The following is a 14151-nucleotide window of genomic DNA, read 5'->3' as shown; positions in this document are numbered from 1 at the left end:
CCTTGACCCTCGTTCCACTCCTCGTTCCTCCACTGTGTGCACTCATTCAAATTTATGCTTATGCCTAAACGCTGATTATGACAAATATGCCACGGTCCACCGAACACGCCACCCACCCACTTTCCACCCACTTTCCACCTCTTTCTAGGGGGGCCTATTATTCCAGTGGGCCTGTTTGTTTGCAGGCGCTTTGATGGCCCGTCGGTCAGTTGAGGAAAATCCCAAAATAAATAAAAGCTGTATTATTAGCTCCTCCCCGCCGACTGCCAGGATTCCTGGCTCCATTCAGACGGCCACTAATGACACGCACGCAGAGTCACAAATAAATATGGGAACCCATACATGCTTTATTTGCGTTTATATACGAGTATTCACGCATCGGGGAGTGTCAACAATTATACTGCGCAAATTGTTCGACGTGTGCGTAGTGCTGTGTGACACCTGCCACATTTGCTTTATTGCCACCCATTAGAGACGCTCGACGAGCGTTGGGTGAACCCTTCCACCTGGACTCCGCCTCATCACCCTTCCTTTCCGACTTGCCACTGCCGATGTTTTACATGTTGCTCTGTTGACTTCCAGCACGTATTAGTTTTTCCTTCCCCTCATCAAATCCCTGCGATTTGACAGCAAATGACAAAAGATTCCGCTCGCCAGCTGCTGCGACACTTTGATGAATGGGGTCACCGAGTTGCGGCTCCGGGATTTACGGCTCTGCCTCATGGGATACAAATGTTAAACGCTCCGACGATCGAAGTTCAGCTACTCACATGCACGCCCCAAGTTCTCAACCCAAGTGGTCCGCAATTCGGGACTGAAGTTTCTTAACTGCTTCCAAAGCCATACATTTCAAGTCAATGAGAGCATTAAATGTACATTTCCGCCTTAGATCACAGCTTAAGCCTATTTTCATCTAGCTATACTTGCCACAACGAAACCTTAATGGTGGAAACTAAATGCATATCAACTGGCACAGGCTTTATTATTTTCAGTGTATGCAGTGTGGGTAATTGATTTTGCAGAATTTATAACGATTAAATCTTGAATAATAGCCGCATATTAAATTTGTGGCTTTATTGGCAACGCACTCTAATTATTCTTCAGCTAGACAAGTGACATAAATTAAAACTTTTAATTTAAAAGCCAGTCTATTTGAAATCTGATTACGCTTAAATCGGATTAGCTTAATTATTGTTTTGGCTAAAATGCCGATTTGGTCGAAAAATTAGCACTAGAATTATGGCAAACATACAACTTTTTCAAAAGGCTCATCCTCAAAAATAAGCAAAAAGTCCTTACAATCATCTGAAAACTACTTTTTTGCATAGCTAAAAGTCTAAACTAATAATCGCTATCATAATTTGTCGGTTTTTCAAAAATCATTTTTTGGCAATTTTTCTCATTTTTTGTAAGGGGTTACATCATCAAAATTTGCAAAAAATGGAAAAAAATCGAAAATTTAAAATTGAAATGCCAATCGATTGGGAATACGATTAGGAGCTAAACAAAGTAATAAATTCTTGATTTGGACCATTAATTCCATTTTTGTGGCCAAAATACCTATTTTTCGGTCTAAAGATAAGGGGGTACCTTTATAATTTGGCCAAAATGAGTCCGAATCCTCTGAAAAATACTTTTTTGCATAGCTAAAGGTCCAGACTAAAGATCCCTATCACAACTTTGGGTTTTTTCAAAAATCAATTTTTGGCCATTTTTCGCATTTTTTGTAAGGGGTTACATCATCAAAAATTGCAAAAAATGGGAAAAAATTGATAATTTAAAATTGAAATGCCAATCGATTGGGAATACGATTAGGAGATAAACAAACCAAAAAATTCCTCATTTGGACCGTAAATTCGATTTTTGTGGCCAAAATACCTATTTTTCGGTCTGAATCTAAAAGGGTAACCTTCATAACTTGGCCAAAAAGAGTCAGAATCATCTGAAAAATACTTTTTTGCATAGCTAAAGGTCCAGACTAAAGATCCCTATCACAACTTTGGGTTTTTTCAAAAATCAATTTTTGGCCATTTTTCGCATTTTTTGTAAGGGGTTACATCAGCAAAATTTGCAAAAAATTGAAAAAAAATGAAAATTTAAAATTGAAATGCCAATCGATTGGGAATATGATTAGGAGCTAAACAAAGCAGAAAATTCCACATTTGGACCATAAAGTCGATTTTTGTGGCCAAAATACCTATTTTTCGGTCTGAAGATAAGAGGGTAACCTTCATAACTTGGCCAAAAAGGGTCAGAATCATCTGAAAAAGACTGTTTTGTAAGCCTAAGAGTCCAAAGTAAAGATCCCAATCACAGTTGGTCGGCTTTTCAAAAAATCAATTTTTGACCCTTTTTCAAATTTTTTGTAAGGGGTTACATCATCAAAATTTGCAAAAAATGGAAAAAAATTGAAAATTTAAAATTGAAATGCCAATCGATTGGGAATACGATTAGGAGCTAAACAAAGTAATAAATTCTTGATTTGGACCATTAATTCAATTTTTGTGGCCAAAATACCTATTTTTCGGTCTAAAGATAAGGGGGTACCTTTATAATTTGGCCAAAATGAGTCCGAATCCTCTGAAAAATACTTTTTTGCATAGCTAAAGGTCCAGACTAAAGATCCCTATCACAACTTTGGGTTTTTTCAAAAATCAATTTTTGGCCATTTTTCGCATTTTTTGTAAGGGGTTACATCAGCAAAATTTGCAAAAAATTGAAAAAAAATGAAAATTTAAAATTGAAATGCCAATCGATTGGAAATATGATTAGGAGCTAAACAAAGCAGAAAATTCCTCATTTGGACCATACATTCGATTTTTGTGGCCAAAATACCTATTTTTCGGTCTGAAGATAAGAGGGTAACCTTCATAACTTGGCCAAAAAGGGTCAGAATCATCTTAAAAATACTTTTTTGCATATCTAAATGTCTAAACTATAAGTCTCTATCACAATCTGGAGTTTCTTCAAAAATCAGTTTTTTGAAATTTTTTGCATTTTTTTTAAGGGGTTAGTTACATCATCAAAATTTGCAAAAAATTAAAAAAAAAATTATTTTGAAATTTGTATGCCAATCCATTAGGAATGGGATTAGGGGTTTGCCGAAGAACAGAAATCAACATTTGACCCATATAATCAATTGTTTTGGCCAAAATACTGATTTGTAGTAGGCCAAAAAGAGATGGATGTGCATTCTGCATTGTTGGGTTGTAAGTTGCGTGGGAATCATACATCCTTTTCGGTTATTGTTCGCTCCCAATTCCAAGGATTTGAAGAGCACGACTTGCAATGCGGCAATTGTCCTGGCAACGGCGATTATATTGAGTGTGCGATGCGTAATTGTCGGAATTTGTGCCGGACTAAGTCGGGCAATCGCTCTAAGCCAACAATGGAAGGGTCCCTGAAACCCGGATGGCGTAACTAAGCCGTAGCCGGATTCGGAGCCGGAGCCAACAAAAAAAGGATTATTTTGATTATTTTGCTTGTTTCCCGGCGAAAGTGGGTGGGTGGTTAGGGCAGCTGTTTATTTCAATGAACTTGCCTTTCAAACGAAATTTTATCATGCTTGGCCAGGCCGAGCCAACCATTTGGCATTCGCCCCAAAAAGCAGCACAACAGTAAACCGAATGCGTGAACAGAGCACATTTGAATGAAATTTGCTTATGCCTGCGCCTCATATTCTCTTCTCTACCCCTCCTTACTCCTCGCAGACATCCAATCCCTGTGGCTAACGAGCTGGCTCAGCTCTGGGAGGACCAGCGGGAGGACCAAGCGGAGCACCGGCAAAGGACTTGGAATTGGAATCGGAATCGGAATCGGAATCGGAGGCGGAGGCCACGAGAAGCGCGCAGTCAACGTTTACACGCTCCAGCAGCCGCATAAGTTTCCGCTTCAGTTGGACGTGCACGGCGGCGGTAATTGTAGCTTTGATTGCCACCAGGAGCTGGACAGGATCCGTCATCCCGGCCTCCCAACACCCCGTCAGCAGTCAACACCTTCTTCGGCACGGGCCGGGGAAATCTACGAAACCAAATTTATTGAATGCTCAATGGGTAAGCAACCACACGCCCTCCCTCCCCTTCCTCCAGAAACAATCACAATCAGCAGGCAGCAATAAGAATTTAAATTAAATTTTCGCCTTTTTCCCGTTTCCCTTTTCGAATGCGGAAAGTTGAAACAGAAACGCCGTCTGCTGTTTGATTTCAGAGTTCAATTTGCATAATTTTGTTAAGCAACATTTTCGACTCGGCCTTCATACTCATATTATGCTGGGCTACGGATTTCAATGGGTCATTCAGTCGGGTTTCTTATCACGGCGAAACTGTTTCAACAGCATTCAAGTACTACTTTCCTTATAATCATGTATTTGCTTCCGAAGAGGCAGACAGATAAGATACTTTACTTGATTTAAAATACTTAAAATGAAATATTTAAAATTGATTCGATTCGGCACACAATCGAAGTAAATCACAATCCTTCTCCTTGTCCGCGCAGCCCAAACGATGGACGACATGGTCTTCCAGTGCAGCAATCAAAACTCGATCTATGTGCTGAATGCCAGCTACGGTTCCTATGGGGTGAGTCCTCTGCCAGTCCACTTGCACATCTATCTGAGCTCCTTTTCGTCCTTTTTTTTCGGCACCCTCTCTCCTCGTTCCCCCCTCCTCCCGCATCGCCATCCACCATCTTGGCAGGACTATGGCACATATGCGGCAACAAAGCGTGAAATAAATGGCAGCCGGAGCAGAGCGGCAAATCCAATTGGGGCAACTTGCTCGAGTGGCGTCCTGCAGCATAAATTCAAAACTTTCGGCAGTGGCGCAGCAACAACAGCAGCAGCAACAGCAGCAGCTGCAGCAGCACCAGCCATGGACGCAGCAGCGGGATGCGCAGCAAACTACGTAAATCCTGTCGCTACATCAATGTCAACCGCAATGTGTTCACCGGCAACGGCGGCCCTGCAAAAACTGTTCAATTGCAGCGTCGGCGTCGCCTGCCAAAATGTCACCCACGCCCACAGCAACCACAGCAGCAGCACCAACATCAGCAGCAGCAGCAGGAGCAGCAGCAGCAGCAGCCACATCCACATCAGTGGCAGCAACAACAATGCCGCCGCCAGCAACCATAACAATAGCTGCCTGTCGGCGGCAGGCGGAGTGGGCCTCCAAAGCGCCCGGAATCGGAGCCGGAGTGGCGGCGAATGCCTCGATGGCGCAGCGGGAGTGGTTACCTCGCCAGGCGGAGGAGGAGGAGCAGGTGGCCTTCCTCTGCTCCCGAAGAAGAAATGCACCACTGTCAAATCAGCGCTTATTGCCAAGAAGACAAAGTTTCTCAAATATCTCGAAGAAGAAAAATGGCGCAGCAACGCGGCAGTTCCGGAAGATGCTGGTGCCATCAGGTATGTAACACCCGTACACTCGGAGAAATCCGAGCACACCTGAGCTCTATATAATTGTACTCACTCGTTGAGGAACTTTCATAACCCTAGTGAGTAGCAGGCAGCTTGAGTTTAGGCACTTGTTACAATCTATTTTCGATCAGTTGTAAGTGAGTTGGTTTTCTTCGAGTGCAGCCGGCGAGTATGTGCGTCTGTGTCAGTGGGGCAATCTCCTCTAGCCGTCGCAAAAACTTATAAATTCCCATAAATGTTATAGGGCGTCGTGCAACGCGCTGCAAACTGTGGCAAGTTTTATGACGGCAATCCGGGGACAAGTGCTGGTTCCGTGCTCCTAGTTGCCATGCCGAAGTGGTTTCTCATTAAGTTGACTGAGGAGGACCGCAAATTCCATCTTCATCTCTTTCCGGCATGCGATTATTTCTTAATTAATTATTGAAGCAATCGTCGTTAGTTGCCATTCATATCCCAGTGAATTGCTGCACCCATCTTTGCCATAATTCTTCTGATATCGATTGGCCATTCCTCTTGGCTGCGTTGGTGGCTTCCTAGGGGCCAAAGGCGCCTTTCTGTGGTGCGGCTTTTAAGCGCTTTCAATTATCTGTCAGCGGACACTTTGTTGCATCGCAGAAACTTTGCGGCGTTGTTCGCGAAGTCATAAGTTCCGATCATCGTCGCTGAGCAAAGTTGCTGACCGCATTTTCCACCCTCATTTTCCGCCCGCTTTTCCACCCACAAGTCATTTGCGAAATTGAAAAATTAACGCGGTCGCCGTAAACATAAAGTGAGACGAAAGCATCGGAGCTTAAGGAGGACTTAAGAAGTTGATTAAAACTTGGCCCATACGAGTACATGCACATATTGAAGTGCAATAATCACATTCCGCGAAACTTGGCGCCCAAGTTGCACTTACAAGTTACGAGCCACGAGCTACAACCATACCCCCTCCAGACATCACTCATACGCACCGTTTTCGGAAGGCCCTTTTGGGTGGGGCGACCTATCCTCCTTGCAATAATGATGTCAGAAGTTCGCTCACTGCACATTTTCGCTGGCAAAGGCGGCTGGGAAAATTTCATTAATTGCACCGCGCGAAAAGGGCGGCTTCGCTTTGATTTATTAGTGCCCTGTGCACATTTAATTAGTAAACGTCAGCAGGGAAAAAACGCAGAGCCCTCTTCCTTCTTAGGCATTTCCACGGCGGAAACTCTCCGCTACTCCGGCGCACATTCATCAACTTTCTGGATGGCGACACCAGCGCACTGACAGCCATGACTCCCAACTTGGGTCGCCAAGTAACTGCGCGAGTTTGTTGTGCAAAGTTACTCGCTCTTGCATTTTCCCCCCGCCCCCGCGCTTTTCCGCCTATGCGGCTTAAATGCTCCCCAAAGGTGGCTTAATTCATTGTGGCCACAGGCTGCAAGTGCTGCAAATGCTGCTGGTACCAGTTGCCAGTCCGACTGTCGCCACAAATTAAATGGGAATCATTGTTTCAATTTCAAGAACTTAAACTTGCGGGCGGCTGCTGGGGAACGAAGAGCTGCAAACCGGCTATTTATCGCTTTTATCGATCGGATTGCCTTTGTTATCGCTCGATTTCAATGAATTCTGTGGTTCCACTTCTTATAGCTTTTGGTTTTCACCCAATTTCGTTTATTCACTATTTTGTATTTACAAAACAAGCAACGTGTATTATTAATATATATTCACATTACTAATTTGTTTTCATATAAGAAACCATCGTGTATTATTGTTATATATTCACATGTTGCTACTGATTTTACTGATTTTTGCGATATCCTGCAAAAGGTTTTTAGCTTAGAAGTGTAGTACATTTTTATAATTTCCAGTACGATAGAGCCTTAATTTTCCCGAACACACCACTTACCATAACCCTGTTAGCAGCAGCTCGTTTCCCACTCTATATCAATTTGCATGGCGCCCCCGATCGTCCTTGCTAATCGCAGCGAGTCCTTCCACGCCACTTGCAGCCATTTGATACGCGTTTAGTTTAGTCAACCAAACGCTAAATAAACTTTCATTTAACATGCTCGACAGCAATGAGGCGGAGCCACCCACTCCGGGCGGCAACAACAACGGCGGGAACTTGAAAAATCAGAGCAACAGTCGGGAGGCTGGAGCTGGAAATGGCAGTGCCACTGGTAGTGGGGGCCAGCTGAACAAACCGACCAACTGGAGCATGCATAATGAGGACACCAGCACGCCGCTGGCCAGCCACCAACTACAACAGCAGGTGAAATCGAGTTTCGAGCTCTACCAGGAGGCAGCCGACATTTTGGGCCTGAGTTGCAGCCTCTGTGATAATTGCCGATGCCTGGACTGCCAGGTGAGTATCTCTGGGGATGAGGGGGAGTCGTCGCTAGTAGAGCCAGTTGCCTCCCAGTTGGGACTTTGGTTTATGATTCATTAGGTCTCGATACAGTTGGTTTGCCCTGTAGAATACCTCTTTCGAGAGAAGAAAAGCATGACCTTTAACAACTTAATAGAGATACAATGAAGTCCAGGTGAAGTGATGATGACTCCCACTTTCCCGGCCAATCAAAATCCCAATCTCAAGTGTTAACCAACCAACGATTCGCCCACAGAGCGGTTACTTTGACTGCGACGACGACGATGAGAGCTACTCGGAGCAATCGCTGATGGACGACGAGTACGAGGAGTTCGACTGCGGTGCGGAGGAGCTGCAGGCGGCGATGACAGCAGCCCGGCACCAGGATGTGCCCCGCATGCCCTGCTGCCCGCTGGGTGCGAGTTCCCACCTGCCGCACAAGGAGGACTCCCAACCGGCCGCACACACCCCCCCGCAATCGGAATCCCTGGGCCATCGGGTGGCCATCGATTTTGATTTAATTAACGCCACTTGCAGCCAGGTGCTGCAAAACTGTGAAACATTCAACGATTTGAGTCTGCTAGACGCCGCCGCCGGATCCGGAGCCGAGCGTCCTTTCACGTAAATCCAGGTAGGTGTCCGGCATGCAGCACAACACAACACAACGCACCACAACACACTACGTGTGTTGTTCGTGGGGCATTTCTATTGCATTCCTATGCGCTGTATGACAAGCATATCCCATGCCAGAGCCGATTTGATTTCACCTGTCGGCGATCAAAGCGCTTTGTTCCTCCTCACCAACCGGGAACGGGTATCCGGGATCTGGGAACGGGTATCCGGAATCTGTCCGAAATCCACTGCGGACTCGCACTCGCAGATGGCTACAGCAATTTCTCATTCCTTTCCTGGCAGCGAGAGTGAAACTGAAATGGCGGTTTATGCAAAAATGAGCAAATTGCATTTTATTCTGGGGAAACGGAAAGAAACTGCGGCGCGTGACTCTCGATTTAGGGATACCCTTTAGGGCTCATGTGCAGATTCTTATAACTATCTCAAAAGTATTTCATTTGGCTCCAGTGATTTCCATCTCTCCATATAGAAATAGAAACCCATAAACCAAGTTCAACAGTCCTCGCTCGTATGGACTCACAAATCATGAGCACCCTTGAAATCAGTGAATGCGGGGTACAAACTACGCTGCTGAGTTGGCAAAGCTTAGTCCAGAGCTTGGCGAGCGAACTGCGGGGGGATTGGGATCGGGATTGGGATTGGGATTCGGATGGTTACGGACCGCAACAGTGGCGAAATGGCCAGGCACTGGTCAGTTTATTGCATTTAGTCAAGTTTCGCTGTTTGCGTGCACGATTGCTGGCAACAAATGAAATGCGGTGTTTGGAGGTTGGCTGTTGGGGAGCCTGGCAAATTTGATTTTCCATCCACTCACACACACACACACACTTACATATAGAGACACACACACTAGCGACAGCAGGAAATTTTCCATATTTGTTGAGGGCTCAAAGCAATATGCAAAACATGCACTTCCGTTTGTTTTCACCCGCTTTTTGCGAATTAAACTTTCCATGCTGCACTCGTTTCATTTTGCAGGACTTTTTGTTTGCCGCTTGCCGCCCATTCAATTGAAATGCAGTCCAACAAAGGACTCAAAAGCCAGGCTGAGCCTGAAACTATGAAAAATTCATTGCCATCAGAATGGCAAGCGGCAAAAATGGCAAGTCGAGAGCGCAACTTAAATCGAATTACATTTACCAAATGAAATTTAAAGAGCCAATCCCGCCGCTTGAGTAATGACTGTTACAAGCGGTGGCAATAAATAGGATGCTCCTCGCCAGCCAATCCCCCATGTTCCCCCGCCATCCCCACCATCCGCTCACCCGTCTCTTTTGGCCAAGTTTCGCTGCTCGCTGGCAGCCAAAGCGTCCAAAGCCTACCGTCTAAGCCCCGGAGGCTTAGTGTCTACAATGATGCACTGGGAGAGATGCTGATCCCGTTGTTAAGCCAACGTTGTGTTTTATACTTGAAAAACACATTACCAAGGCTACCAATTCTCTTGCTCTGGAAAATTGAAAGAGTATAACCATGATTATTAGAAATAATGGCGCTGAAAAGTTAGCTAGATGGGTATTCCATAGAAAGATCAAGTTGAAAACACGAAGTGCGTGCGAAAGCACTCGCAACTTTTTGCCGTGTAGCATGTGGCCCAGTGTGTGTGTGCTCGAATGCGAGGGAGTGGCCGTGCCAACACATCAAGTGCATTTGGTGTTGGCCAACACCTCCCCGAAGGAGCAGCATCCCAGAGCTGCGCCAGCTGTTGGCCATTTGCCAGGCACCCGGTGGAATTTCGCTTGGCCCAAAGACAATGCACTAAAAAGGACGTTAGCCCAAAAACATGGCTTTCAGCGCCCTGTCCGTGTGAGCTACTTATGCACTTGCTGCCCACGGCCACTGGGCTTTATTGAAAACTCATTTTACCTTCGCTTTTCCGACATGGCCCATTGGGCACCCCCCCAATCTCCAACCCCCTACGCCCATCCCCACTTCCGACTACAAAGCAGTTAGATGGAAGCGCCAGCCATAAAACCGCTCAGCAAATGAAATTTTACGCAATGGCCACAGAGCCAGAACATTTTGTGGGCCAGCTTTTATTTTCAATTTAGCATTCGGACGCTGGTGCAATTTCATTACCAACGAATAGAAAACCTGCACTTTGTGGATGCACAGAAAGGCGTGTAAAAGCAAAGGAACGGAGAGTGAAGTATGAAAATAGATACAATCATTTTTCATTCACATAGCCTTGCAACGCTTTAACACAAATGGCAGAACCTTATCGCCCAGAAAGTGGAAAACTATTTCGTGCTCTATTCCAAGTGGTGCCCCACTTAATGAACCGCAGCACCCAAATCAAACTTTTCCTGCGGCCTGCGACTGCCAGTTTAGCAATCCTTAGTCCAAAGTGCTCCTAACCACGGTGCACGGCAAATCCGAATGCAATTGCCATTAGGGCCCAACCGCAGCACGCCCACAGCCACGCCCCGCTTAATGATGCTTGATTTAATTAATGCCGCATTACCTACGTGGCAGGACGCAGTCCCCGCCTTTGGTGGCACTCTGGGACTCCGATAGGGATTGGGTTGGGGATGGGGATTCGGATGGAAATGGGAATGGGAACGGGAATGGGTAATCGCACGGCCGGATGGCAATTGGAAATTGTGCGCGTCTGTTGGGGAAGCGGCGGCGACAGGATGAACCACATTGCCATTTGCTGATGATGATAATTTATTGCCCCGAAGGGCTTACAGACAACCCCGCTTTGCCCGCTTGCCAGGACCCCCGCATCCTTGGTGGCTCCTTGGAGGAAACGATTTCCGCTCCGGCCTGCCTCGGGCGTGGGCAAATATTTGCCATGGCTTTCTATTTCCCCAGCCAGGCCAAACAAATTGTTTACAATATTTATTGTTTGTTCGATGTTCTGCGGCCGTTGACAATGATGAAATGGCAGCCTGGGCGAAGGACTCACCCACCGCCCGGCCGGGAAATCAGCGCATGTGACTTGACCAAACGGACGAAGGACGAAGGACGAAGGCACCCCGAAAGTGGATGTCTGGGTCACGACAACGGCGTCAATGCTCATTTCCGTCGACATATTTTCATTTCCTTTCGGCTCTCTGCGCCGCCTTCGCTGGCTGTTTGTCCAAGGATTACCAGCAGCTGGCTCGTCCTTGCGCTCGTCCTTCGCCGCCGCCGAGTGAAATGTAATTCATTAAACTTTATTGTCCAGCGCTTTTCACTGACCTCGCCTTGAGTTCGACTCCAGTTTAATTTGTTTCTGCGGCAGGAAAACCTCATTTATTGCCCATGTACACGAAACTTTTTGGCCAAACTCACGAAAAATTCGAAAACAGCTAAAACAAAAACCCGAGCGAACGCACACAAAATCATAATTACAATTTTCAATAAAATCTGCGTTAGCAGGGCGAAAAACAAACAGAAACGCTTTGCTGGCTGCTAATTATAAATTATAATTTTCCAGATCCTTTGCTGCCAAAATTAATCTTAATGAAATTATGCAAACAAAACTTTTCTGCAATCGCCGGGGCGGCTTTTTCCCTTCCCTTCACTTCGCTTCCAGCCCGCCGGCAATTAATTTCGCCCAACATCCATCCAACCATTGACAAAGTGAAAGCACGTTTCGATAATGAAAGCCGCCAACGGCCACGCCCCCACACGCCCCTTCACGCCCCTACTAATTGTGCCGACAACTTGATTCCAGCTGAGCAACTTTCCACACTCGACAACGGCCCTCAAAAGTGGCCTACACCACATAAAAGTGCCCAAACGAAAGGACGAAAGGACTAAGTCCCCTTCCCTTCCTGGCTGCCCCAAAATGTATGCTATCTAATTGTTGGGGCATCGAGCAACTGCCTCAGATTTGCGAGGAAGGAAGTCAGACTCGAACGCTCCTCCACTGCAGTTTCATAAATTTGAATTTCAAATTTAGTGCTCACATGCCGCAGATTCGACTCCCAGATACCTTAAATTAAATTTTGGGGAGCGCCTTAAATCTTGGGGGAGGCAACTTAGCACAAATCAACATATTCACGTGCTGACAGCCTGACAGGTGAAATGCTATCTCCAGCCTGTTGCTGACGCCAAAGGGGGGGATGATAGTAGTGGAGGGGTGACTTTAGTTTTTGATTATGCTCAGCAGAGATTAATTTTTTGGCTCTGGCATTAGTCTGTATTAAGTAGTTGTTAGAGGCACCTATTTAAAATATTTGACATTTTCCTCTGATAGCACATATGTCTGTATATATATTTGCCTCGTTGGAGAAAGTTAGAAAGCTCCAGCCACATGCAAATTGATTTGCGTCGTGTCTTCTTGCCACAATTTTCCATTTCCACCCACTTTCGCCTCGTGCGTGGGCGTATTCATATGTAGTTATTTGACAAAGGTCCTGCCTGGCTGGCACTTTGAGTTTGCATTGTAAACTCGCAGGCAATACAAAACTATTAACAAGACGTGTGTAGTCGGGGATAAATTAATTAAAATGTCAACCTGGCTTTATCTTTGCCATTTCGTGTTTGCGCAACTCGACAAAAGTTGTAGCTGCCCGGGTGTGGGTGGCATTTCTAAGGAGGCAGGCATAATTTGGGCTGAAAGCCACAAAAAGCCAGCAGGATATGGAGGGTCTATGAATTTTTGATGAGCACAGAGCGTGCATAAAAATTAAAATAAATTCTGTGTGATTTTTATGCGAGAGTGAGCCTGCATATACATATTCCCACTCAGCCACAAAGTAAACAATTCGCCCCGCCTTTATTTACCTATCAACTTTCTATTTGCACAGGCGACGAGCTGGAAGGCGGCGGAGAGTGGGATATCCCCCAATCAGGAGTCCGCACACTGCAGCTAATTAAAGTTTAACATCGGTCAGGTTGGAGCCCATTAATTGCAACTGACACCTTCCACAGTGGCTGCCAATTGTATGCGGACACAGCGCTGGTGTTTGCCTTCCATTTATTTTCTTATTTTGATTTCAATTAAGTTCGATGCAAATAGAGCTGCTGATACTGGTGAACAGGACACTTCCGCTGGCATATAAACTGCATAAATACGCAATGGCCATTGTGCAAACCTAAATAGTTGGCGAGCGTGACGAACTGGTCAGCAAATCGCAAATAAATTAATTGTGAATTGCGAATTGCAATTTCGATTCAATTTAAAGGCAGCGGAAACTTAATTGAAAAGCAGATGCGTTCCGGCGATGGCGATTATCAGTGAACACAAACCACATATGCAAAAAAAATGAAAAACCAAAACGAACTGTGCCAATTTCATATTCATATATATGAATGTTATCGCGCTGCAATGAGTGCAAACCGAAAGCGAATTCACTGGGATTATTCGGCTCGTAATCTGACAACTCAACTACTTGAAAATTCAATGAAATATTTATCCCTAATCTTTGTAAAGGGTCTATGTTGTTAGCGCCTAAGTATGTAAGAATTTTAGTGTGATGCTTTTGTTTTGTTCGTTCACTGATTTCAAATCAAGGAGAAACATTGGAAATATATTTGTGTTGGAAAAGAAGCCCGCAGACTCTGCTCTGCGATTTGTTTGGGTGGGGTTAGGGGTCAAGGGTCGTTCTTTGGCCGGAATTCGAGGATGCAGAAAGCCAACGACCAAGAGATTTGCTTCAATTAAGCGTTAACAAGTGACTGACGGACAGAATCCGGAGGAGATAACGACCGACACAAACATAAATGCAATCTGGCCGAGATAAGTGTGTCTGCTCACTCCGGGATTTGGCCATTTGGAGAGCGGCCGGCAGCTGGCCCAGTTCGCTCATTAGTCTTGAAGGGATCCCCTGCGGCCGGAGAC

At 45.5% G+C, this 14151-nt stretch overlaps 1 protein-coding gene across 1 annotated transcript; it reads left to right on the top strand.

The window, feature by feature from the left end:
• Positions 1-3919: 3919 nt before the first annotated feature.
• Positions 3920-14053, top strand: LOC120444287. The gene is made up of 6 exons (XM_039623803.2): positions 3920-4052; positions 4495-4577; positions 4695-5398; positions 7454-7742; positions 8002-8376; positions 13118-14053. The coding sequence occupies exons 1-5, from the start codon at positions 4049-4051 to the stop codon at positions 8368-8370; spliced, it is 1449 nt and encodes a 482-aa protein (XP_039479737.1). The 5' UTR covers positions 3920-4048; the 3' UTR covers positions 8371-8376; positions 13118-14053.
• The last annotated feature ends 98 nt before the right edge of the window (positions 14054-14151 follow it).

Source organism: Drosophila santomea, chromosome 2R, assembly GCF_016746245.2.
Source record: "Drosophila santomea strain STO CAGO 1482 chromosome 2R, Prin_Dsan_1.1, whole genome shotgun sequence".
NCBI classification, from domain to species: domain Eukaryota; kingdom Metazoa; phylum Arthropoda; class Insecta; order Diptera; family Drosophilidae; genus Drosophila; species Drosophila santomea.
The sequence above is the reverse complement of the archived record's forward strand: the minus strand, read 5'-3'. Positions and strand labels throughout refer to the sequence as shown.

Excerpts from the sequence above, each read along its gene's own strand:
- LOC120444287 (XM_039623803.2), top strand. Across the intron at positions 4,578-4,694 it reads CCAGCTACGGTTCCTATGGG|GACTATGGCACATATGCGGC; the intron begins GTGAGTCCTCTG and ends CCATCTTGGCAG. Across the intron at positions 7,743-8,001 it reads GCCGATGCCTGGACTGCCAG|AGCGGTTACTTTGACTGCGA; the intron begins GTGAGTATCTCT and ends ATTCGCCCACAG.